At 38.6% G+C, this 24,539-nt stretch overlaps 5 protein-coding genes across 6 annotated transcripts; all 5 read right to left on the minus strand.

Moving 5' to 3' along the window:
- Window positions 1–138: 138 nt before the first annotated feature.
- LOC117635762 (2-alkenal reductase (NADP(+)-dependent)-like) lies at window positions 139–1,862 on the minus strand. Its single transcript, XM_034370120.1, has 5 exons — window positions 1,523–1,862; window positions 1,252–1,438; window positions 1,001–1,167; window positions 823–905; window positions 139–710 (listed from the first exon to the last, which is right to left on the minus strand). Exons 1-5 carry the CDS (start codon window positions 1,772–1,774, stop codon window positions 332–334), a joined length of 1,068 nt encoding a protein of 355 aa, XP_034226011.1. The 5' UTR covers window positions 1,775–1,862; the 3' UTR covers window positions 139–331.
- A 737-nt stretch (window positions 1,863–2,599) lies between these two features.
- On the minus strand, window positions 2,600–5,450 carry LOC117635910 (2-alkenal reductase (NADP(+)-dependent)-like). The gene is made up of 5 exons (XM_034370295.1): window positions 4,870–5,450; window positions 4,535–4,712; window positions 3,975–4,141; window positions 3,483–3,565; window positions 2,600–3,210 (listed from the first exon to the last, which is right to left on the minus strand). Exons 1-5 carry the CDS (start codon window positions 5,299–5,301, stop codon window positions 2,832–2,834), a joined length of 1,239 nt encoding a protein of 412 aa, XP_034226186.1. The 5' UTR covers window positions 5,302–5,450; the 3' UTR covers window positions 2,600–2,831.
- A 40-nt stretch (window positions 5,451–5,490) lies between these two features.
- LOC117635911 (2-alkenal reductase (NADP(+)-dependent)-like) lies at window positions 5,491–8,850 on the minus strand. The gene is made up of 5 exons (XM_034370296.1): window positions 8,425–8,850; window positions 7,714–7,891; window positions 6,983–7,149; window positions 6,435–6,517; window positions 5,491–6,132 (listed from the first exon to the last, which is right to left on the minus strand). The coding sequence occupies exons 1-5, from the start codon at window positions 8,686–8,688 to the stop codon at window positions 5,754–5,756; spliced, it is 1,071 nt and encodes a 356-aa protein (XP_034226187.1). The 5' UTR covers window positions 8,689–8,850; the 3' UTR covers window positions 5,491–5,753.
- A 6,864-nt stretch (window positions 8,851–15,714) lies between these two features.
- Window positions 15,715–18,158, minus strand: LOC117634777 (2-alkenal reductase (NADP(+)-dependent)-like). The gene is made up of 4 exons (XM_034368992.1): window positions 17,744–18,158; window positions 16,648–16,825; window positions 16,383–16,549; window positions 15,715–16,295 (listed from the first exon to the last, which is right to left on the minus strand). Exons 1-4 carry the CDS (start codon window positions 18,011–18,013, stop codon window positions 15,834–15,836), a joined length of 1,077 nt encoding a protein of 358 aa, XP_034224883.1. The 5' UTR covers window positions 18,014–18,158; the 3' UTR covers window positions 15,715–15,833.
- A 1,486-nt stretch (window positions 18,159–19,644) lies between these two features.
- On the minus strand, window positions 19,645–22,517 carry LOC117634776 (F-box/kelch-repeat protein At3g23880-like). Of its 2 annotated transcripts, none has more exons than XM_034368990.1 (2): window positions 22,059–22,517; window positions 19,645–21,319 (listed from the first exon to the last, which is right to left on the minus strand). In XM_034368990.1, exon 2 carries the CDS (start codon window positions 21,300–21,302, stop codon window positions 19,869–19,871), a length of 1,434 nt encoding a protein of 477 aa, XP_034224881.1. In that variant the 5' UTR covers window positions 21,303–21,319; window positions 22,059–22,517; the 3' UTR covers window positions 19,645–19,868. The 2 variants fall into 2 exon arrangements, with proteins under 2 accessions (XP_034224881.1, XP_034224882.1); XM_034368991.1 differs by lacking the exon at window positions 22,059–22,517 and adding an exon at window positions 21,902–22,006.
- Window positions 22,518–24,539: the final 2,022 nt, after the last annotated feature.

Below are 24,539 nucleotides of genomic sequence, written 5' to 3' on the forward strand. Positions count from 1 at the left end.
TTTTGATTAGCTAAATATAATGCAGAATGAGCCCTACAAGAATTCTCCTCTAAAAAGTTTATTTAAAGGGTCCCTGAACGAAGGCTATATATATGTTAATTAGCAAGCATCTTATTAAGTCAATCAGACAACATTTATTCAGGCAGGCAGGGAACAACAGCACACCCCCTTCAAACAAGCTTATAATTAACCAGCCACAACAAGCTTACAAAAACTTGTACAAACCAAGTGCATAATGTAATTATATGCCTTAAATTACACTTTACAATAATATTAATTTTGCCATATAGCAACCAAGCAAAAGGTTTAGATTTCCCCAGTGTGATGAAAGTCACTCTCGGGAAACTACAACCACCTGCTTTCCGACATTGCGGCCTGCAAAGAGCCCGATCAGAGCGGCTGGAGCGCTCTCAAGGCCTTCAGCTACATCTTCCACGTAAGTTATCTTCCCTTCTTTTATGGCAGGCAGAACCGTTTCAAGAAACTTTCCATAAAGGTGATAGTAATTGAAAACCAGGAAGCCCTTCAAGTGGACTTGTTTCATGATCAGAGACATTAAATTGTGTACACCTTCAGGCTGCTCCAGGTTGTACTGTGAGATCATCCCACAAGCTGCAATTCGGCCATTCATCTTCATGTTTAGTAGCACTGCATCAAGCATCTTTCCCCCAACATTGTCAAAGTATATATCGATTCCTTCAGGGAAGTACCTGTTAACAAAGATCATTCATTTTTTAGATGTTTATTTTACACCAAAGTAATGGAATATATATATATATATAGGAAGAGGAGCAACAAGCACTAAATTAATGTGATACTGACCTTTTCAAAGCTGCATCAAGGTCAGGTTCATCTTTATAGTTGAAAGCCTCGTCAAAACCAAACTTGTTCTTCAGCAAATCAACCTTAACTCACAGAAATAGTATTATAATTATAGGCAGAGAATTGTTGAATAAAAGAGAAAGCAGATAAGCAGATAAGCTAAGGAAGGACTAGTGACCTTTTGTTTGGTTCCAGCACTACCAACAACATAGCAACCAGAGAGCTTTGCAAACTGGCCAACAAGCTGACCTACTGCTCCAGATGCTGCTGAAACGAACACTGTCTCTCCCTTCTTAGGAGAGCAAACCTCATAAAAACCAGCATAAGCAGTCATTCCAGGCATACCTATACATAAAAAAGCAACTACATGAGATGAAAGAAGCAGCGGCAGCTATAGCCTATAGCATCATTAGCATAATAATAATATACCAAGAATTCCAGTATAGTAAGAGAGAGGGACGTCGTGGGTGTTGTGAATCTTAAACAAAGACTGAGTTGCAGTGCCAGTGATGAGACTGTATTCTTCCCAACCGGTAGTTCCCCAAACCAAGTCGCCTTCCTTAAACTTGGGATCTCCAGATTCCAACACTTTACCCACTCCATATCCGCTTATAGGCTGCCACAGCCAACCATCTCAGTCAGACAGATCTGATGTCATGTGTTATAAAAAAGCAGAGAAAAGCAGAGCAGAGAGACTGACCGAACCGGGGTTGAAGGAGTCGACATAACGGGCGCCAGGTTCGTACTTGGTCATGCGTCCCCTCATATAAGGATCGCACGACAAGTAGAAGTTCTTCACCAAAACCCCCTCACAACCTTCCGGAAGCTTCAACTTTATAGTGCCGCTGTTCACTACTTGCATGTCGGATTCTTTGGGGAAGCCAGACACGTAGTCCCTCAGAATCACCTGCTTGTTCCTCATGATCTTGATCACTCCATCCTCACTCGCCATTGATTTATTAATTGCTTTACTATAATGAATGCAGACAGAATGAGTTGCCAATAATGAATTATGAATGTAGCTGCTGCTTCTTCATTTGAATTTTGAAGGAGTTTTTATAGAGAGTGTTTGCTACAAGTCTTGTTTGTTTGTTTGTGTGGTTCTAGTGATCTCGTCTGGTCTGAAACCAAGACTCTTCTCTCTCACTGTTTGTGTGCGTACGACCACACGTGCCGAAACATCATCCATTCATCCACACCAGCTTCGACTTCGCCGAATCCTTAGTAATATGGAGTATGGACGACGTCGGCGCCTACGTCGTCAGCTAAAAATCAAACAAGAAATTCAGTCCAATGATGACGTGGGTACATACATCATCATCAAATCCAATCGCTGAATGTGAATGTTTGCTCCTTTATTGTTAGTCATTGGCACATTGCCGTCCTTGTAAACTAGATGCACTAATCCTTCTTCTTGTTTGTCTTTGCCTACTAATGACAGAAGAAAACACTTCAGTACGCCTCCTGAGTTTTTTCTTTTTTAATTTAAATAATTTTTTGGTTGGTGGCACTAGATTATTCTGAGATCTGCATATTATATTCAAGTGTTTTAGTTCCAATAAATTTCTTTTAAAGAATGATCTAAAATATAGACAGCTTCGTGTTTTTCTTTTCTCAAATTAAAAAATTTAACATAAGGGCATCCTTGCCAGAGAAAGATGTATTATATGTATATGTTGTTCTTGGTATTGTTAAGGATGGATACCTTCCAAATTCCAATGACAGCCCACAAGTGACAACGATACGGAGTAGAGGAGAATAATCGACCCAAACTTCGTCAGACTAAAGGAAATTACAACTCTTTGCATATATGATTGAAACAACGTTTATAAAGGAGACAGTTCTCGTCAACAGAATGACGTACAAGAGCAATTCTTGTCACAAACCAGTACAAGCTTCAGTTTAATTTCAATGCATAATTTCAATGCATAATTTCAATGCATAAGTTGCATATACAATAGATAACACCACCATATAGCTAAAGGTTCAGAGGTATAGAGTTGGTTCAATCATTCTCGGGAAACTACAACAACCTGCTTTCCTACATTGCGGCCGGCAAAGAGCCCAACCAGAGCTGCTGGAGCGCTCTCAAGGCCTTCAACTACATCTTCAACGTACGTTATCTTCCCTTCATTTATGGCTGGCACAACCATTTCAAGAAACTTCCCGTAAAGATGATAGTAACTGGGAGCCACAAAACCTTCCATACGGAGCTGTTTAGAGATCACAGACGTTAAATTATGTACACCTTCTGGTTGCTCAAGGTTGTACTGTGAGATCATCCCACAAACTGCTATTCGGCCATGGATCCTCATGTTCAGTAGCACTGCATCAAGCATCTTTCCCCCAACATTTTCAAAGTATATATCGATGCCTTCAGGAAAATATCTGTTAAGAAAAATCATACATTTAGACCTTTCCTTCTTTATTTTACACCAATATTATGGAATATAGGAAGAGGAGCAACAGCCGCATATACTGGAGGCCTCTCCTTATTTATTTTGCTTTGTTCATTTTATACCTTTCAAGGAGGGGTCGTATCACCAAGACATGAGAAACTCAGTATATATAGCTCCAACAGATGAAAACTCGTTATCGGACATAGGCAAAGCTTCAAATAAAATCTCGATTCTGATGCAATACATTTATATAAGGCTCACCTTTTTAAAGCAGCAACCAAGTTAGGTTCTTCTTTATAATTGAAAGCCTCATCAAATCCAAACTTGTTCTTCAGCAAATCAACCTTAAGTGACAGAAACAATATATATATATATATATATATATATATTACAAAAAGAAAAGGAAAGAAAAGTGTAAAAAGTTCCAGTGTAATAGTGAACGCTGTAGAATGACACTATCAGAGTCATTGACCATCGGGTGAATATCAATTGAGTGCAGCATGTTGAAAAATAAAACTAAACGAGTTTAACACACTTGATGAGTGACTGGTCCCCAATATTTGTACTGAGGAACAAGATTTTCTCTTCTATTTTCCAAGTATGTTATTATTTTTTAACTAACATTTTCAGGTTGAGAATTTGGCAAACATCAATATACGTACATGTTTCTAAAACAAAATCAATCTGAATCACAGCTATGAATTGCCAACTAATATGCTAGTCCGCATTGACCACTAAATTGCAATGACTCACCTTTTCTTTGCTTCCAGCACTCCCAACAACATAGCAACCCAACAACTTTGCAAATTGCCCAACTAGTTGACCTACTGCTCCAGATGCTGCTGAAACGTAGACTGTCTCTCCTTTCTTAGGAGAGCAAACCTCATAAAAACCAGCATAAGCAGTTATTCCAGGCATACCTATATAAAAAGAATACATTAGATGAGCCTTGGGCATCAAGCAGGACATATCTTGCATTACAAATTAAGCCTTGCATATACATCTGGAAAGTACGTTTCACAATGGTTTAAATCTATTAGGATGGATTATTTTGTGATCACGTTCAAGCAGAAAATGGTGCTACAGATCCAGGCAGGTAAATTACTGCATGACAATCATACAAAATTTGAAATTATGTACCAATATCATTCGAGGGATTAGGCCCTCACGAGCTTTGGTGTACTTACACTCACAATAATCAAGTATCAACCTAATATTATAGATTTCAGAAAGCTAGCTACTTGTAGCAGAAGCTATTTTCAAAAAGAGAACTTTTAAAAGGACAGTGGGGGGAAATAGCAGTAGCAGCATACCCAGAATTCCAGTATAATAAGAGAGAGGGACATCGGTGTTGTGAATCTTAAACAGGGCCTCTGTTGCAGTGATGACACTATATTCTTCCCACCCGGTAATTCCCCAAACGAAGTCGCCTTGCTTAAACTTGGGATCGCCAGATTCCAGAACTTTAGCCACTCCATATCCAGTTAAAGGCTGCGAGAGATTCAATATATCAATGTGTAATCATTAAAAGTAGAGAAATCTTAAATTGAAAAGGATTAGCATAAAGCAGAGATATTTAGATACAAGGGGAAGAGGGTTTTGGTTTTAGATCATTAAATCATCCCGAACCGAGGTTGAAGAGACTGACCGAACCGGGGTTGAAGGAGTTGACATAACTGTCGCCGGGATGGCGCTTGGCCATACGGCCCCTCATATATGGATCGCAGGACAAGTAGAGGTTCTTCACCAAAACCGCACCACTCGAAGAACCTTCTGGAAGCTTCAACTCTGTACTGCCAGTGATCACTAGCATGTCAGATTCTTTGGGGAAGCCGGAGACGGTGTCTCTCAGGATCACCTGCTTGTTCCTCATGATCACTTCCTCTGCTGCTCCTATGAAACTTGCAATTTGCAATTTGCTTGAGCTTTTACCAATAGCTTCTGCTGCTGCTTCTCTCTCTAAATGTAAATGGGTCTGCAAAGTTGTATGCGTGCCAATCGATACGAGCACTGTCAACGGGTCTGCTCGATGATTTTGTGTCTGTGTGACGTGTGCGCATGACACGTGTGAATAATCCATTACATTTCGACTTTGCCGATTTCGAGTCTATCTACTGCCATTACAGACACGATTGCCTATTGTGAAAATCCATCTATGCATTTTTTTGGTTTTCTTAATCTTTCGGGATTGGAAATTAAGACCTCTTTATGTTACACCCGCCCTAATTTAAACAGACGACAACAACAACCCCCCCCCCCCAAAAAAAAAAAAAAAAAAATCCCCTGCAAGTAGCATGGATTGATTGAAAGATCAAAAAAGTTCAACAACATTTATTAAACAAGCTTCGCCACAAACCTTGTACAAGTAGAACAAGTATAAGGTTGTAAATGGCGAAGAGCATTTGCTTGCATTTGCATTTACAGTAGATGATGATTCTACCGTACAGGCTAGGCTAGGCTAAAGAAAGAAAGAAAGCTTCAGTTCAGAATTGAGAGAGAGAGGCATGGCGGAGAGTGTCGAGTCTGATCAAGTCATTCTCGGGAAACTAGAACCACCTGCTTTCCTACATTGCGCCCCGCAAAGAGCCCAATCAGAGCTGCTGGAGCGCTCTCAAGCCCTTCAACTACATCTTCCACGTATGTTATCTTCCCTTCTTTTATGGCAGGCAAAACCATTTCAAGAAACTTCCCGTAAAGATGATAGTAATTAAAAACCAGGAAACCTTCCATGCGGATCTGTTTAATGATCAGATACATTAAATTATGTACCCCTTCTGGCTGCTCCAGGTTGTACTGTGAGATCATCCCACAGACTGCAATCCGACCATGGACCCTCATGTTCGGCAGCACTGCATCAAGCATCTTTCCCCCAACATTTTCAAAGTATATATCGATGCCCTCAGGAAAGAACCTGTTAAGCCAGTCAGTGCACACATTTAGTTCATATATAAGCAATCACCCAAAAGTAGGGAATAGATACAGTAAGAGGACAGAGACATGAGTTTCTATATAAATATGTCACTAGCCACATGCTCATACTGTATGTACATTTCACTCTCTCTTTCTCTGTTTCAGGATTGGGGATCAAATCAGGATATCTGTTAGAGATTGCTAATGCCTTTTATAGGGCTTGCCCTTTGTAAGTAAGACATAACTCAAAAAAAAAAAAAAACAGTTTAACTGAATTTTGATTAATACACCTGTAATACTGACCTTTTTAAAGCTGCATCCAAATCAGGTTCTTCTTTATAATTGAAAGCGCCGTCAAACCCAAACTTTTTCTTCAGCAGATCAACCTTAACTCAAAGAAATGATATATTATACATCTCTATATTAAAATATGGAATGAATGGGTAAACAAATAGTATTCTGAAATACTGAAAATGTAGCAATGACCACCATCAAAGTTTATAGATGCACTTTCCACCGTAATGTATTAAGAAGCATATGCTTACGCTGTGTAAAATGATCTGGACATTTTGCCAGCGAGAGTTCTTCAATCAGATGAAGCAGCAGGTTAAAGAATAAAACTAAATGAATTTTACGAACTTTATTATGAGGATAAAGAATATTGGTCACCAACATAATATTTGTACTTCTCAACATGTTCCCTTTATTTGTTAAATTTTTCCCGTCAACAATTTGCACAGATCACTAAACACTTGTTTCTAAGCCAAACATTGTCATCCAATTTGAGTCACATCCACAGAATTCCAACTAAAATGTAAGTTGACATTGACCAATAAATTGCAATGACTCACCTTTTCTTTGGTTCCAGCACTACCAACAACATAGCAACCAGACAACTTTGCAAATTGGCCAACAAGCTGACCTACTGCTCCAGATGCTGCTGAAACATACACTGTCTCTCCCTTCTTAGGAGAGCAAACCTCATAAAAACCAGCATAAGCAGTCATTCCAGGCATACCTATACATCAAAGCAACTACATGCCTTGAGCATCAAACAGATTTATCATGCATTACAATTTACAAATCCATATTACTGAAAACTTGGTTGAACTAATTAAGATGCATCACTTCAGGAATCGCATTCAAGCAGAGGGCAAAGCTCCAGATCCAGGCAGGAAAATGACTGTATGAACCATTGAAGTAGAATCACTTTATGCTAAATAAATTCCCGAACTGCCAAACCACATTACTAATCTTTGAAAAGGAATGTGGTACATTGGTTTGTGAAAATCTAATTTATGAAGATTAGTGTGAGAATTAACAATAGCAATTCAACTTAATATCGTAGAGGTCACAGTGCAGGGAGGATACAACTAGAGATGAAAATATACAAAAATCCTTTCATCATGAGGAAAAACCGTTGAACAAAAAAGCGGATTTTGACACAATCTGTTCACTTCTAACTTTAGCATTTGAATAGTCTAAAAAAATAAAAATGAACTAATATTGGTAGACTCGGGTCGGTACTCAACATAAAAGATTGTGGACAGGTGCTTGTAAATTATTCAAAGAAGTAGCATACCTAGAATTCCAGTATAGTAAGAGAGGGGCACATCAGTGTTGTGAATCTTAAAGAGAGAGTCTGTTGCAGTGATGATGCTGTATTCTTCCCACCCAGTCATCCCCCAAACCAAGTCGCCTTGCTTAAACTTGGGATTAGCAGATTCCAAAACTTTAGCGACTCCATATCCAGTTATAGGCTGAGAGAGGATTCCAATATCAAATGTGATAAAAGTTAAAAGTAAGAAATGCTAGCCTACAACTACAACATTGAGTAGACACTATCCTGGCCTGGGTATGAGTTGTAACTTATAAACGTCTCATCCAGCCGATGGCATAATACTAATAAAGCTTGGATCTTGGATGTTCATTTGTTACAACATACATAACTCAAGTGTGGATTAGATATCTGATACGGACTAGTGAAGACAATTTCGCGAACAAGAGAAGAAGGATAATTGATATCATCACAAACAAACCAAAAATCATCATAATTTTTCTCTCACACATAACATAATCATTAACATACAGCCCAAAAAATCAACAAATACGATAAAATTGTATAAAATTGTACTGCCGATCCTAAAAAATGGGACTGGGTTTCTTTTCGGATGTATAACTCAGAGAAGAGAGAAATGCTAAAAAAAGATTCAACCTTTATTTGAATTTGAAAGGAAATAAAGAAGGCAAACATTATCAAAACAATTAACAAGTTAGAGACTGGGCGACTCACCGAACCGGCGTTGAAGGAGTCGACATAACTGGCGCCAGGGTCGCGCTTGGTCATGCGGCTTCTCATATAAGGGTCGCAGGAGAGGTAGAGGTTCTTCACCAAAACCCCAGCAGTGGAACCTTCTGGAAGATTCAGCTTGGTAGTGCCAGTGGTCACTTGCATGTCAGACTCTTTGGGGAAGCCGGAGACATAGTCTCTCAGAATCACCTGCTTGTTCCTCACCACGTCCTCTGCTCCTACTCCACCACCAGTACTCGCCGCCATTAACAATGCTGCTTTCTCTTCTTCTCTTTTTACTAATTGCTTGGCTTCCCTCCGTTTCTGTCTATTTGTGTGGAAATCGTCTTAATATTATGTTAATGTAGGCGGAAGGAAGACGATATGAACAATGATGGATATTTGAAGCGGTCGAAAACCAAACCAAAGATAGCGTGTTGCCGTTTGTGTGTGTATATTATTGCCACGTGTGTGAATAGTATTATTTTGTTATTCCTATTTAACCATCTTTTATTATGTGAAATTCTTATCATGTGTTACGAAATGTGAGTCTTTCTCGTGGAATAAGGGGAGAAATTCTACTAATATAATGGATAAAGGGCAAGATTGGTATGTCACACTTAATAGCAAAGTAGTAGTAAATGAATATAAGTGTAACGATGTGATCGCTGGCAATTTTTAATGGTTGACACGACATGATCCGTTAAAAAAGTGAGTGAAAAATACTAAACATGAACACGACCTGTTACAATTCGTGAATAACATGACACAACCCGTTTCACCCATTAACCGTTAAGAAAATAAAAAAAGACACGGAAAAAATAATAGTAAAAAAAATGAAGAAAAAAAAATCAACAAGAACGCGACCACATCACTATGGTTTTTTTTTTTTTGTTTTTTTTTGTTTTATGGGATTCCTAAAAACCCAACAAACAAAGGACCAAATTCATCCACAAAGAAAATCCCACTTCATATATGATTAGAACGTAACAACTGAAAAGTAAGTCATTTATGCTAAAATATGAAAACTATGAGAGAATATTTGTTTGTGAGAATTTTCTGTGTATTCTTCTCCTTGTAGGAGGTCATATTTATAATATAACGAAACCTGAATGGGCAAGTAAATAATAAATTCCTAAATCTATTTGCAGTAGGAAATCAGGAATTAAAGTAAATCAATTACAATTATAATAGGAATTCTTGGTGTGTAAGGAAATTAAGTCAATCACGCCAACACTCTCCCTCACGTTGGTGTATAGATGTCGCCAATGCCCAATTGATCTAGTGAATTGTGGAATGCTTTACTGGAAATCGCCTTTGTCAAAATATCCGCCAATTGATCCTCGGATTTCACAAAAGGAAACTGAAACACTTTAGCCTCAAGCTTTTGTTTGATGAAGTGTCGATCCACCTCAACATGTTTAGTACGATCATGTTGAACCGGATTCTGTGCAATGGCTATAGCAGCCTTGTTGTCACAAAAGAGATTCATTGTGGATGTAGGTTTATACCCAAGTTCAGTAAGCAACTTTCTTAACCAAAGAAGTTCACAAATCCTTTTAGTCATGCCTTTGAACTCGGCTTCTGCACTGGATAAAGCTACTACATTCTGTTTCTTGCTTCTCCATGTCACCAAATTACCTCCCACGAATGTGAAGTAACCCGATGTGGATTTTCTATCTGTTACATTACCTGCCCAATCTGCATCTGAATAACCATCAATATTTAGATGACCATGCTTTGAGAACATAAGTCCTTTTCCAGGTGCAGACTTCAAATATCTAAGTATCCGAAGAACTGCATTCATATGGTCTTCACTTGGAGAGTGCATAAATTGATTGACAACGCTCACCGCATAAGCAATGTCATAAGTCAAAGTATGTGACAAATAGATCAATCTTCCCACTAACCTTTGGTATCTTTCTTTGTTAGTTAGAACTTGATCCGGATATTCTCCAAGATGATGATTCTGAACAATAGGAGTGTCCGCAGGTTTACAATCTAGCATTCCTGTGTCTGTCAACAAGTCTAAGACATATTTCCTTTGAGAGAGAAATATGCCTTGCTGCGATCGAGCCACCTCAATTCCCAAGAAATACTTGAGTCCACCTAGATCCTTCATCTCAAACTCCGTAGCCAGATAGTCTTGTAGCTGTGATATTTCCTGTTTATCATTCCCAGTAATAATCATATCATCAACATAGATTATTAATGCTGTTACCTTCCCTTTTCGATGTTTCAAGAACAGAGTATGATCTGAGTTGCACTGTTTGAAACCATTGTTCTTCATTGCCATGGTGAACCGTCCAAACCATGCACGTGGTGACTGTTTCAATCCATACAATGCTTTTCGTAACCTGCAAACTATTCCAGTCTGAGTAGTATTATATCCAGGAGGAATGTCCATGTACACCTCCTCCGTGAGTTCGCCATGTAGAAAAGCATTCTTTACATCAAACTGGTGTAGTGGCCAATCCAAATTAGCTGCAAGGGACAATAAGACTCTGACGGTGTTTAACTTTGCAACTGGAGCAAAGGTTTCTTCATAGTCTATACCATAGGTCTGTGTGTACCCTTTTGCCACAAGTCTTGCCTTGTATCGCTCGATAGATCCATCTGCATTGTGTTTTATAGTAAACACCCATCTACATCCGATAGTCTTTTTTTCTCGGGGTATAGTCTCCAATGTCCAAGTCTGATTTTTCTCAAGGGCTTTCATCTCCTCTTTTATAGCTTGGACCCACTTAGGATCTTTCAATGCTTCAGAGACCTTGGTTGGAATATGGATAGCAGACAACTGATGCACAAAAGCCTTGAGTGGTTCAGACAGCTTCTCAGTGGATACATGATTTGCAATTGGATACTTGGATGTCTTGCCAATATCAGGTGAATAACGGTTTGGTGGCTTCCCACGATTTTGCCTGAAAGGTAATTGATATCCAATAGTTTTATCATCTAAATGCACAAGTCTAGTAGGAGTAGTTACCTCAAGGATATTCTCAGGAGATTGGTCTGTTGGTACTGTTGAGTTAGAGGGGGGTCTTCATCTTGTTGTTCTGTATTGTCTGTAGGTGTGAGACTCGGATCAGAAATATCTTCGCATGGATCAGGTGGGTCAGGCAATTGATCGCTATGAATGGGCGATTGGTCGCTTTTCGACAGAGAGTAATCTCGTGCTCCAGACTCGGAATGATCAATCATTTCTGTACAAAGGAGAATTTCTTTATTTTCCAAGTTGCTCCAATTCTGCTCTTCACTTCGTATCTCCCCCTGAAGTGTAGAATTGGATGATGGGTCATGGAAGAACAGCTCAGATTCCAGAAAGGTCACATCCAAAGTGACATAGGTTCGTTGGGTAGGAGGGTGATAACAGCGGTAGCCTTTCTGATGAGTGGCATAACCCAAAAAAACACAACGAAGCGCACATGGATCAAGTTTGCTACGTTGATTTTTGTGGAGATGAACGAAAGCCACACATCCAAAGATTCGGGGTGTGAGTACCAAAACAGAAGGCAGAGGTCTGTGTTGTGCAAGCACCTGTAAGGGAGTTTTAAAGGTCAGTACACCAGAAGGCATGCGGTTGATCAGATGAACTGCGGTGACAATAGCATCATCCCAGTGATGGCGAGGAACATGAGCGCCAATCAGAAGTGCTCGGGCGGTTTCAAGAAGATGTCGATTCTTTCGTTCAGCAACACCATTTTGTTGTGGTGTCTGAGGACAAGTCGTCTCATGGATAATTCCATGTTGTTGGAAGTAAGTCTGAAAGTCATGATTGACAAATTCTCCACCATTGTCTGAGCGAAGAATCTGGATTTGAGCATTAAACTGAGTTTTCATCTGTTTGTGGAAGGACTGAAAACAGGAAAACACTTCGTTTTTATTCTTCAGCAAATAAAGCCATGTCATCCGTGTACAATCATCGATGAATGTGACAAACCATCGAACACCAGAAGGAGCAGTGATAGGAGAAGGTCCCCAGACATCAGAGTGAATTAACGTAAATGGAGTAGTACACTTGTTCGTACTCAACGGGTAGGGCACACGGTGACTCTTGGCCAAAATACAAGTATCACATGTGAAGTCAGAGTCCTTGAAACCTGAGAATAAATCTGGTATAAGATGCTTCATATAACTAAAAGACGGATGTCCCAATCGACGGTGCCACAACCAGATTTGCTTTTGTTTGCTATCAAAGGGATGTGTCACACTGTTAGCCATGCCGGGACTGAAGTCATCGACATAATATAGCCCCCCTCTCTTAGTACCACGACCAAGAATCTCCTTAGTGTGAATATCCTGAAGCAAACAAAAACTCGGGTAAATGAGTACACAACAATTCAATTGTTCAGTAAGCTGACTAACTGACAACAATTTAGTGGATAAAGATGGAACAAGTAAAGTATTAGACAGTGTGAGAGAGGATGAGAGTGCAACAGTGCCAGCCCCTGTCACAGGATAAGTAACACCATTGGCATTTGCAATACAGGTTCGTCGAGGTTGTGTAGTATTCAGAAAATCATCAGGATCAAACGTCATATGATCAGTTGCACCGGAATCAATTATCCAGCTCTTGGAATCAATCTTATCGGAAGTATGGAATCCATAACCAGTACCATTACTGGTCATATTGCATTGTCCTCGATCTGTAAGAGTAGCCCACCAATTGGGGTAGCCATGCGATTTAAAACAAGTCTCACAAGTGTGTCTCGGATCACCACAATATGCGCAATCTGGTCCATGTGTCGGGGTTGTTAGTCTAGAAGTCATAATCTGTGCAGCGGAAGATGCATAGGATACAGGTTGAGTAGGAATTGGGATCGGAATCTGAGCCTGAGTCGAGGCCGGAGTCGGAGTCGAAATCGGGATCAGGGTCTGAATCAGAGACAAATTCGGGGTTGGGGTCATCATCGGAGTGGGGGTCGTCTTCGGAGTCGGGGTCGGGGTCGTCGTCGTCATAGTCGGGGTCATCAAAAGAGGATCCTGATTCTGGATCGGGTTCGGGGTCAAAGTCTGCATCTGTAGGAGCGGAGCCATCTGGGCACTCAACTCAACGATGGTTGGTGGAGAATGAGAGAAGGAGTCGGTGGTGCTACCTCCATGAGGGTTGAAAAAATCATCAACCCCCATAGCAGCGGCGGGGGTTTGAAACTAGAGTCAGCAATTCCAAGATCGCCGCTCTGATACCATGCTAAAATATGAAAACTATGAGAGAATATTTGTTTGTGAGAATTTTCTGTGTATTCTTCTCCTTGTAGGAGGTCATATTTATAATACAACGAAACCTGAATGAGCAAGTAAATAATAAATTCCTAAATCTATTTGCAGTAGGAAATCAGGAATTAAAGTAAATCAATTACAATTATAATAGGAATTCTTGGTGTGTAAGAAAAGTAAGTCAATATCCACAAGTCACGCCAACAATCTAACTTAATTTGACTAATCCATGAAGGATATAAAAAACGCTACAATATTGTTTGAGAGAGAGAGAGAGAGAGAGTCGGGGGAATAAGAGAGGAAGAGGTGAAAGAGAAGAAGGAGATATAAATTTACAAAAATACCTATGCTCTTAACGGGCTATCGGATATTCGTGAATTGACATGACACGATCCGTTAGGTTAACAAGTGGTCCCGTTATTAACATGACCCGATAATTCGAACCAGAATACTGAATTTTTCGTACAAATTCGGATCGTGTTAACTAGTTGTGTACAATATTGATCAGGTCTAGTTATACTGACCGAAATGAGAGTCCATATTTTGCCCTAAAGCTTAATATCGCTTACATAAATAAATGGAAAAAATTAAAATTAAAATATCATTTTGTAAATAAATAAATAACGTAACATTTTCTATATAAGTAAATGATCATAAATGTTTATTTCTAATTACACCAATCATCAAAATACCATATCAATCCAAGATATTTATCTTTCTAACTATGAAATTTACCCTCTCTTAAAAAAACTATGAAATTTACCATCTTTTAATGATTACAAAACTTTAGTTGACAGAACTTTTTCCATTTATATCGTATGTACAAAAATAAATTCAATATATTCACATATTGGCTGCACATATATATTTATATGTGCATGCATTTATGTACGATATATATAAGATATTAAACAACACAAAATTGTATTAAAAAAAAAAAAAATTGAGGGAATTAGTAGTGATGATCAACAAGATGACGTACAGAGCCAGGGATACAATGAACGTATTTGGTCATTCTGTGATGAGAATTATCCACGATGAGAAATCGCATCATGGGATCGCTCTTGACCAACACAGTTAAGCCTTGTGGAGGAACCTTGAAGCTTATGTAATTGCTTGTATTCACATACGTGTCTGCCTCTGTGGGAAACCGTCCAGAAACGTACTTTCTCAAAATCACCTGCTTGTTGCTCATCAATTGTTGCTGCTCCATTTTTTACTACTTCTCCCAGGCCTGGACTGCATGCACCCTCATATATACTCTGAGTCTGACGACGGTCCTATTTATAGCAGAAGCATATGCAGCCTAATTATTTAGTCCATGAAAGGAAGGATTGGATTGGACTGAATGTTTCATGCTTCAACAATATGACTAGCTACTTTCTTTCTGACTGTTATTAATTGCCAAGGAAAGGAAGGGAACGTAATTGCATACGAGATCGGAAGAATTCCAGGTAGGTAACCACCATCCATGTACGGCAATTGCATTTACCGACACATATAAAGTTATCTTTCTCCAGTAAGTCAACATCAAACAAATCAAAGTCAAGTCATTTGGCAAATCCTTTTTGCCTTCTTCATTCTTTGTTAGTATACGTGCCAAACTTAAACATTAATTGATGACCCGGACGCCATTAATTAGGTAATCGTTCCTATCGGCTAAGCTGGTACATGAAAAAATATAGAAATTTTCAGATTGAACTTGGGACTACTTGGGAGCACACTAAAAGCATGAGTCAATCCAACTAACACCTCGTTGGTACAAAATATCAGCTTTTAACATTGTATTAGAATGTGAAGGCAACTCAAAGATCATATTTTTTCTTCCTTTATTTAATGTTGAAACGGCCAGTTTAGTTTCGTTATTGACATTCTCTCTAAGTAGTACAAAGTTTTTGGATTTTTATATGTTAATCCTGGGATCTTAGCCCAGATGAACATCCCATACCATACGGCAATATTAATTAAAGCATATTGTATGTATGTATGTATACTTTTGCTTATTTCTTTCTTCTTTTTTCATGAGAAAGACACAATAATTAATAGAATAAGGTGTCGAAGTTACGCGTACCCAACGACCAACAAACAACATGATATATACTTTCTTTATTTCCCACAACAACACAACAACACAATATTACTTGTACAAGAAGGAAGGTGAAGTGATGGATAATGCAAGAAAGAATTAATTAAGTTTAATCGCGAGCAACAACAACGACTGCTTTTCCAGCATTGCGGCCAGAGAAAAGGCGGACGAGCGAAGCAGGACCATTCTCAAGGCCTTCAACAATGTCTTCCACATAAGTGATGTTGCCTTGTTTGATGTAGGGCACCACAAGATCCAAGAACTTGGGATAGAGGTGATAGAAATCAGGCACAAAGAATCCTTCCATGCGAACACGGTTATAAACGAGATGCATTAAGTTGGTGACTCCTTGGTGCTGCTCCAAATTGTACTGCGAGATCATCCCACACACAGCAATGCGGCCGTGAAGCCTCATATTGAGGAGCACTGCATCAAGCATTTTGCCCCCAACGTTCTCAAAGTAAATGTCGATGCCTTGTGGGAAATACCGTTTCAAAGCAGCGGCCAGGTCTGCCTCTTCCTTATAATTGAAAGCCTCATCGAACCCAAACTTGTTTTTCAATATATCAACCTAACAAAATCAAAATTAGCTGCCTCTTCCTTAGAGTTGATACTGTCATATTGATGATGTTGAAAAGGAAGGAAAGAGATATGTTACCTTTTCTTGACTCCCAGCACTTCCAACAACATAACAACCCATGAGTTTGGCAAATTGGCCAACCAGCTGACCAACAGCCCCAAATGCGGATGAGACGTACACATATTCTCCCTTCTTGGGATTACAAACCTCATAGAAACCAGCATAAGCAGTCATACCAGGCATACCTGTATACATATTATATTATAATAAATTCATTAATTACAACTTTATTACAGGATGAGCTTACAAAAAGCAAAAAAGAAAATTAAATTAAAGGGTTTACCTAGAATTCCAGTGTAGTAGGAAAGGGGAACATCAGTGTGGTTTATTTTGAAGAAACTCTGGGTGTTTTTTATGAGAGTATACTCCTCCCATTTTGTTATGCCCCAAACTAAATCGCCTGCCTTGAACTCTGGATGCTTAGAATCTACGACTTTACACACTCCATATCCAACTATTGGCTGTGCGTGGGGTAAAAAACGGAGTATATATATTATTATTAGGACAATGTTTGACTCCTGATATATCAGGAGCCATTCCTCCTCAACAACTAACGCGTGTATCTTTTCTGTTTTTGTTTTTCTTTCAACTCCTTTAACTCAAGTCTTTTGTTGGTTTTCTTTAACTTGGGTTAGTTTTAAGGAGGAAGAGACGAAGGATTGGGTAGGCTACTGCATGTAATATTATTATAAGAAATAGATATAATACATAGGTTAAAATAGTAAAAATATTAAAACGTTCTTCTTCCTCTCTCCGCCACCCTCTTTCTTTCTTTTCCCCTTCTTCTCTCTTCCTCCCTCCGGCTGTTTTTTCTTTCTTTCTTTTTCCTTCTTCTAATTTAGGAATTTTGGTGAAATAAAGACCGCCTTTTTTCATTCTTTTTTTTCCACGATCCTCATATCAACAGAAGATAGACCTTCATTTTATTTCCATTTTGCCTGGCTTAGTATGGTGTCTCTGACCTTTTTTTTTCCTTTCCATTTTTGCCTAACTTGGTGTGGTAGAACGGCACCGGCAAATTTTTTTGATTTCACCTCTATTTAGCATGTAAGTTTTCTCCTTTTCCTTTCTTCAACAACCATGAAAAAAAAAATTTCCAAAAAATAAAAAAACCTGCAAGTCACCCTCCCCTGCCTTCGTCTCTTCCTCCTTAACTTACCCAAGTTTTTTAATTAAAAAACCAGCAAAAGACTTGAGTTAAAGGAGTTTAAAAAAAACAAAAACAAAAAAACAAGTGTTGTTTTGTAATTGTAAAGAAGCCACGTTAGCTGTTGAGGAGGAATGGGTATTAGAGAGAGAGAGAGAGAGAGAGACAGAAATATTAGAAATTAATAATAGTAAGTAATATTGATTGTGAATTGTGATTGATTCCTACTTACTTTGTCAGTGGCAAAGAAAACAATGCGATCTTGGAGAGTGGAGGAGGCTGCATCATCACTGTGCTTAACGCCTCGCGTGTAGGGATCGCAGGACAAGTAGAGGTTCTTGAGCAGCATGGCCTCTTGGCAATCATCGTCATCTGGCACTCTCAGTTTTATGGTGCTGCTTGTGTTCAAGTACATGTCTGACTCCTCCGGAATCGCACTTATGTAATCTCTAGCAAGCACTTGCTGGTTCCTCACTTCCTTCACTTCATCTCCTCCTGCCATTCTTTCTTTTTCTTTTTTTCTAAATCTCAACTTCTCTCTCGCGCTGTCTCTCTCAAACAATTAAAACCAGATATATTATATATAGATAGATGAAGTCATCTCGTTTGTTATATCACTGAGATGATGAGAACAGATATATGTTATGTTACCCTTGAGGTGAGGTAAGGAGATTATATATATATATATATATATATATATATATAGAGAGAGAGAGAGAGAGAGAGAGAGAGAGAGAGAGAGAGAGCAGAAAATGAGAGGTGATGTAAGCACTGGTGTAAGCAAGCACAAGTCCGCTTGATGAGGAGCTCTTCTTCTTTATTTTTTTCACTTGGCTACATTTGTTGGATTTTGGCACGTATTTTGCAATCCATGCTTGAAAATGGAATTCGTGGTCAAAACCGGCTTCTCTCTCTCCGTGGTTGCAATACCTTAAATTTATCCTTATCCTGCCATTTAATTTGTCATGTGCCAGTTGTCGTATTTTAATTTGGGGGGAGGAGAGGGGAGGGGGTATATGTTTTTATTTGCTTCGTTTTTTCGGTGGCTGGGTCTGGGTGGGGGGTTGATTTTTTGTTTTTTTTTGAAGGGGTCCAATCCAATGCCCAAGACGTTTGATCGGTCTTTGAATAATTCTAATATAACCCTGATTTGAAGGATGGAAACGTTGTTGTATTTGTTGGAATGGAAACACATACTAGGGAAAGAGAAAGAAAACAAATGAAGTTGTCCCGCTTGCTCTAGCTATCTAATAAACCTAATAATACATACATTATACCTACATGCATGCATGCATGCATCAACCCTGAATGATTCTTTTGGGCACTCTGCACGCACCGGCGGCAGCAGAGCAGTGTTACCCTATTTTATTTCACAGGGCCAAGCCAACACATATGCATAGTTACGCATTTCTATATGGAAAAGTTTAGTAACGTCCCCTTAAACTTCCTAAGCTTTTTATTTTATTTTCAATTTTAATGGAAGTGGCCCTTTGCATTATAATGAAAGTCGTCATCACCTTGCAGGAGAAGATAAGAACAAAGCACCACACTTTATGTGGGAGCAGGATGGACTCATGATTTGAAATAGGGTGGAAAGCCAAGGTAAATGATTTTTTCCAAGGGAATAATTAGAATAGTTAATTTATAAGAATGGTACTTATTTAATTACAACGTACATGTGGGGCACATACTAGATTAATAATAATTGTGACAAATTGTCTATGAAAAAATTATTTAGAAAAGGCCTACTCTCTGTCTCTTCTAGAGGAGGATAAATTATTTTTATTATTGAAAGGTACTTAAAGTTATCGTGAATCTTAAGATTTTTAGTAAAAGAAAAAAGAAAAAAAAGAAGGGCTTTTCACTAATAGGCCCATTCTAGTATGATATATTATACAAAAACACAGAGTTTATTTGGAGATAAAAATCCAAAACCAAAACTAGCCACTTATTATTTTTTAATTGATTCATTTTTATTTTAATATGTCATGCCAAAATGAGTTTTTGAATAAATATCTAAAAAAAAGGGGCTTAGCGACACTGGGCATGGAATTAACATGAAAATGAAGCAAGTAGGTCTCATTAACATGGAGATCAATCAAATAGGTAACTGGAAAGGTCTCTAATATAAAATGAAATCAAACTCATCATGATTAAGTGAAGAAGAGATACATGACATATGATATAACATAACAGAATAGAGGTCATGTATAATTACAATTATCGGATCGGCGTCGGAGTAACAATGTACATAAATATAAATTACATGACATGAGCTCATCTTCTTCTTCTGCTTCTTCTTCTTACTTTTCTTGCATTGCTGTGATTATTGATATATATAATCAAGTAATTCCTCATCAGGGGCTAGCTTTAGCTTTAGCTTGATTGAGTGGAGTGATTGATGATGAGTATGTTTTGATGGTGGGAGCGGCAGAGGGCGAAACTAGAGTCTCCAGGTATAAAGCCAGTTGAGAAGAATGAATATCCCCAGAGAGTATGGTTCGAAGTGTTCTGTGCCCCGGATTGTAGATGACTAGCTTCCTTTGATGCAACAGGATTACAATTTCACCGTTGTTTAAGATACGCACAAGCGACATCAATCCCAGGTATTCAGACTCCATCTTCTGCGGAATGGTTGTGAAAATAGTCCAAGACGCCTTCACCCCGTATTCATTCATCAACCACACCTCATAATCCGAGCCATGGGGGCTGTAAAGCATACTCAGGCATCCTCCCAAAACCCCCAAACCATAGAAGGAGAAGTTCTTGTCGCCCTCGCCTGGCAGGGGCACGTATCGGTACGTCTCCTCCGTTACATCAAAAGAAACGATTGAGAAAGGCCTCTCAGCAGCAGCAAGCCGGACGACCCAGTGGAGAGCCCCGTTCAATAGGGTGCCCACCACATTAGACAGAAAGTAACAAGGGAGGGTTTTGATGGCAGCTCTCCATGAATTGGTGTTCAAATTATACATGTCAAGGTGGGTGGCGAAATTGCCATTCCTACTGGAACAAGAGGCCCTCACGATTTTGTAATCGTCGTTGCTGGAATCATAGCCAAAGCCATAGAAGTAGTCCTTACCCGAATAATAATTATTGGTTGGCGGTGGAGGTGGAGGTGGAGGTGGTACAGGTTGAAGTTGCCTGGTGGATGGATTATAAATCATCATATCTTGAGAGTCAAGCACCAAACATAAGAGGCCATTACAAGATCCAACAATCTTCATGTCTTGAACTGCCTGGTGCCTCATCGGGGACTCATGTACCTCCTCCACGACTACTACTCTAGTACTAGTTGTGCGAGCTGCTCCAGCTGCATCTGCCTCTGTTGATCCGGCTTCAATTCTAGTATCGAGTACTTGTACATGTACCGACTTAAGGAGGGACAAGGAGGAGGAGAGCATGACTAGTGCTTTTGATGATCTAGTTTTACCATCATCATCACCCTCATCTTGTTTTGTAGAGTGGTTGTGGAGGTGTGACTTGATGAATTTTGGGTCGGAGATGAGAGCAAGCCATGGCTTGCATACGCATCTGAAGCGAAGCAGCGACTTCACCGGCAGCTGCAACAGGATTTCCTCTACAATCTCACAAGGAAGCTGCCGCTGAAGATCTTGTTTGTCTTCTTCTTTATTGTTGTTGAGAAATTGACGATCCAATAATGAGGTTTGCATCGATATTGTCGTCGCTTGTTGTTGTTGTTGTTGTTGTTGTTGTTGTGTGGATTGGAGGTTGAGAGTTGATGAGATCCAATGTTGATCCATGTCCATGTGCAGCAGGTTGAGACACTCCATCTAATCTATTCACCTACCTACAAGTAAAATATTCTATCAATTTCAGATCAGCTAGTGTAAAGTGTAAACTAAACTGCACTGCACGCACATATTTATAAATTAATTTGGGAAGGCTCCAGTGCTCCACTCCCAACTTTGGATAAGTACACACTACCTAACAGCAAAACATACATTATTTATAATGAAGACAGTTTATACGTCGTCTACTTGTGCGAGTTGCATAATTGCATAATTGCATTGCACCTACCCCAGCCCAGACCCCAGACAACGCACGATTATTTGTGTCCACCAATGGAATTTTTACAGGATTCCTAGCTTGTGAGGAGTAAGGATAAGGAATAGCTTTTTTAGAGTTTGATATATATAATATAATATGCATTAATTGGAAGACTAATAAGCTAACAGACAGCCATGAATCCATGAATCCATGATCAGGAAAGTGAGGAGGAAACAACAAGAGTTAGAGACAAGAAGATTATTGATCAAGTTAATAATTCTTGCCTAAAATACATGCAAATTTAAAGAAACAAAGAAGAGTAAACCATGAGCAAACCCCTGATCAGCAAACCCTGAAGAAATAGAAAGAGCAAGCTAGCTACCCCAAAGAAATAGATTGCATCTTCACGAGATATATACAATACAATGCAATCAACCAATCCCATATTTAAACAGAATCTAATCGAAATATGACATCTACTACTTGTTTTGATCCTCTATTCTATATATGTATTAAGATGGGATGGCAAGTTTAATTACCCGCCGCTGACCGCTGACCGCTGACCGCTGACCGCTGACCGCTGATGGATGGAACAAATTAGGCGCTCGATCGCTGGGTGTGAAGCTGCTGCTGCTGCTGCTAAAGATTATTCTTCTTCAAACTGCTTCATTTCCAATCTCTCTCTCTCTCTCTCTCTCTCTCTCTCTCTAAGATTGAATGAAATTAATTTATAAAAGTCATTCGCCAAAGGAGTCTATTGATGAAAATGTCAAATAAAATGGCGTGCCTTTTCAGCTATGACTATCAGATCATCTTCTGCCACAAATTTAGTAATAATCCACCAGGCATTGCCATGCCATTATAATATTATAAACTCAAAATGGTCCTCATTTGGATAAACAAAGGGCAGCAATGCAATAGTCAATTAAAATACAAATATTAAAAACAAATTAAGAGTTTGTGTTCGACAAAAATTCTCTATAGATAAGAATAAAATATAGAGAAAAAACCTATTGAAATTTAATTATAGAATTGTCTTTTCTAGTGTGCTAGCTAGCTATATATTAAATTATATATATATATATATATATATATTTTTTGTTTTGTTTGCATATATAGAATATAATTTGTCGTCTTTAATTCACGTACAAACCATTACCTACTACTACCACTAGGATAATTTATGATAATATATTAATGTGCATAATGCATTCATATTGCAAGGATGGGATCCCGTGACATAGCACATACATGCCACGCCATGCATGCCCCATCATCATCAGACATCAGCCATCAGGCCAAAGCAGAGGTAGTAGGACGTTAGGATAGGCCCTGGGATGGGGTTTAGGCTCTCTCCTCTTGCTCTTCCTTTGATTGTAGCTAAAGTGGGTGTGGGTATGAAAATTAATTCCCAAACTCAAAACCGACATTTTTGAATTAATTTATTAAAGGTAAAACGTGACTTTTGATCTCTGTGATTTATCATTTTTACCACTAAGGTCTCTGTGATTTTAATTTGAACATTTTCATTTTTGTTGTTTCAATTTCAAGCAATTTAAGGACAACTCTCAATTTCTGTTAAATTTTTTAAACTTCCATTACTTGTGAAGGGATAATTCAGTCAGATTATTAAAAAATTCATTCATTTCTAAAATAACAAATACAAAATGAAAAACTTAATAATAAATAACAAAAATTCATTCCTTTTTAAACTCTCGTGCTCTCCCCCTCCCACCATAACCACCATCTAACAAGCCACTGCCCTATATCACCCACCCAGCAACCAACCCTTATCACCCTCCCACCAGAAAACTTCTCAAGACACCACACCTATCTCTCTGTCTCAATTTTATTATGGCTTATTTGATGGTGTTTTTGAGAAACAGAACTTGAAGTTGGGAAGGGTAAAATCTATAGCTATCTCCAAGTTATTAAAAATCGATTGATGAACGAAGCTGTATATTGAAGAATATCTAGTTTTAGGTTATGGTGTGGTGGAGGGATGATTAGCGGGTTGTGGTGGGGTAAGGTGGAGGGCCACATCGGGGAGAGAGAGAGAGAGAGAGAGAGAGAGAGAGGGATGAAGGGGGTCGGTGCGCTGTTGTTGGGTTGTCGGTAGGGATGGGGTTGGGGGTGGGTCACGGCTAGGGGTAGGGGTGGGGCTGGGGATAGGGTGCTGTCAAGTGGTGGAGAAATGAAGAGGGAGAGATACAGCCAGAGAGTGACAAAGGCTTCTAGGGAGGGGAGAAGAAGATATATTTTTCATTGATTAATTTTTCCATTTTGTATTGTTATTTTTAAAAGAATTAATTTTTTAATAATATATTGACTAAATTATCCCTTTAAAAGTAATAGAAGTAAAAAGAATTTAATCTAGGTGTATTCAATTCAAACTTTTAATCACTTTCATAGAGTTTAAAAGTCTGGAGGTATTCAATTTAGACTTTTAAAGAGTATATAAAAGTCTAGTGGTATTCAATTGTGACTTTTTTAAAGTATTTAAAAGTTTGATGGTATTCAATTATGATTTTTAAAAAGTATTTAAAAGTTTGGTGGTATCCAAAAAGTTAATGACTTTTAAAAAGCTTATTAAATGAATGACTTTTCTATATTTTTAATGCTAATTGTTAAGAGCAAAAGTCTTGCCAATTTACTAGTGACTTTTATCAACTCTATGAAAGTATTTAAGAATTTGTTATCTCTATGAAAGTCACTCACTTAAAAAAAGTCTTTGTAAATATGAATTGGATATACCCCTAAATTACTTGAAATTGAAACTACAGGACAAAAATGTTCAAATTAAAACCAAAGAAATCTTAATTATAAAAGTGATAAATCACAAATACTAAAAATGACTTTTTACCTTTATTAAATTGGCCAAAGTGGGAATGAAAATGATTGACTCACCTACTTTCCTCTTTTAATTTGTGTGGTGTGTGGTGCGCGCGCGTGCGCAATTGGCTGCTGCTGCTGCTGACAAAAGCTTTGCTTGGTCCGATTCGGTTGCCCATTTATCATCG

The sequence above is a fragment of the Prunus dulcis genome, chromosome 7 (genome assembly GCF_902201215.1).
Source record: "Prunus dulcis chromosome 7, ALMONDv2, whole genome shotgun sequence".
NCBI lineage: Eukaryota > Viridiplantae > Streptophyta > Magnoliopsida > Rosales > Rosaceae > Prunus > Prunus dulcis.